Source organism: Coturnix japonica, unplaced genomic scaffold (assembly GCF_001577835.2).
Source record: "Coturnix japonica isolate 7356 unplaced genomic scaffold, Coturnix japonica 2.1 chrUnrandom451, whole genome shotgun sequence".
Taxonomy (NCBI): Eukaryota; Metazoa; Chordata; class Aves; order Galliformes; family Phasianidae; genus Coturnix; species Coturnix japonica.
In genome coordinates, this window is record NW_015439870.1 from 167,128 (window position 1) to 168,171 (window position 1,044).

At 57.4% G+C, this 1,044-nt stretch overlaps 1 protein-coding gene across 1 annotated transcript in view; it reads left to right on the top strand.

Moving 5' to 3' along the window:
- Positions 1 to 842: 842 nt before the first annotated feature.
- The window catches only part of WRAP53 (WD repeat containing antisense to TP53), a 6,124-nt gene continuing 5,922 nt past the window's right edge, over positions 843 to 1,044 (top strand). The window contains exon 1 of the mRNA XM_032441643.1: positions 843 to 991. Coding sequence (XP_032297534.1) covers positions 844 to 991 — 148 coding nt within the window. The 5' untranslated portion in view covers position 843. The remainder of the gene's footprint in view (positions 992 to 1,044) is intronic.

Sequence of the window (1,044 nt, forward strand, 5' to 3'; positions counted from 1 at the left end):
ACCCCCCACATCGACCCCCCCCTTACTACCCACACCCCCCCTTTGCCACCGCCCCCAAGTCATTGGGTGCCCCCTAATTAATGGGTGCCCCCCCAATTAATGGGTGCCCCCCCTATCAATGGGTGTGACCCTCAATTAATGGGTGCCCCCCCCAATTAATGGGTACCCCCCCAATTAATGGGTACCCCCCCAATTAATGGGTACCCCCCCTATCAATGGGTGCCCCCCCTATCAATGGGTGTCCCCCCAATTAATGGGTGTGATCCCCAATTAATGGGTGCCCCCCCCAATTAATGGGTGCCCTCCCAATTAATGGGTGACTTCTAATTAATAGGTGCCCCCCCCCCATTAATGGGTGCTCTCCCAATCAATGGGTGTCCTCCCAATTAATGGGTGCCCCCCAATTAATGGGTTCCCTCCCAGTTAATGAGTGCCCCCCCAATTAATGTGTGCCCCCCCAATTAATGGGTGCCCCCCCAATTAATGAGTGCCACCCCAATCAATGGATGCCCTCCCAATTAATGGGTGATTTCTAATTAATAGGTGCCCCCCCCAATTAATGGGTGCCCTCCTAATGAGTGGGTACCCCCCCCAATTAATGGGTGCCCCCCCCAATCAATGGGTGAACCCCAATTAATGGGTACACCCCACACAATGGGTGCCCCCCCCCACCAATAGGTGCCCCCCCCCCAATTAATGGGTGACCCCCAATTAATGGGTTCCCCCCCAATCAATGGCTGCCCCCCCCATTGTGTGCCCCCCCCCAATTAATGTAGACCCCCCCATTATCTGACCCCCCCCCCAATGGGAGCCCCCCCCCAATTAATGTAGACCCCCCCCATTATGTGCCCCCCCCAGGACGAGCTGGTGTCGTGCCACTCGCTGTCCTTCAGCACTGATGGCACTGAGTTACTGTGTGGGTACGAGAGCTGCGTGCGCGTCTTCACCACACAGAGACCAGGGAGACACTGCACCACACGGACACTGCGCTGTGAGCACACCCGGGGGGCGGGGCTTAAAGGACGGCCAATGGGGTGAGGGGAA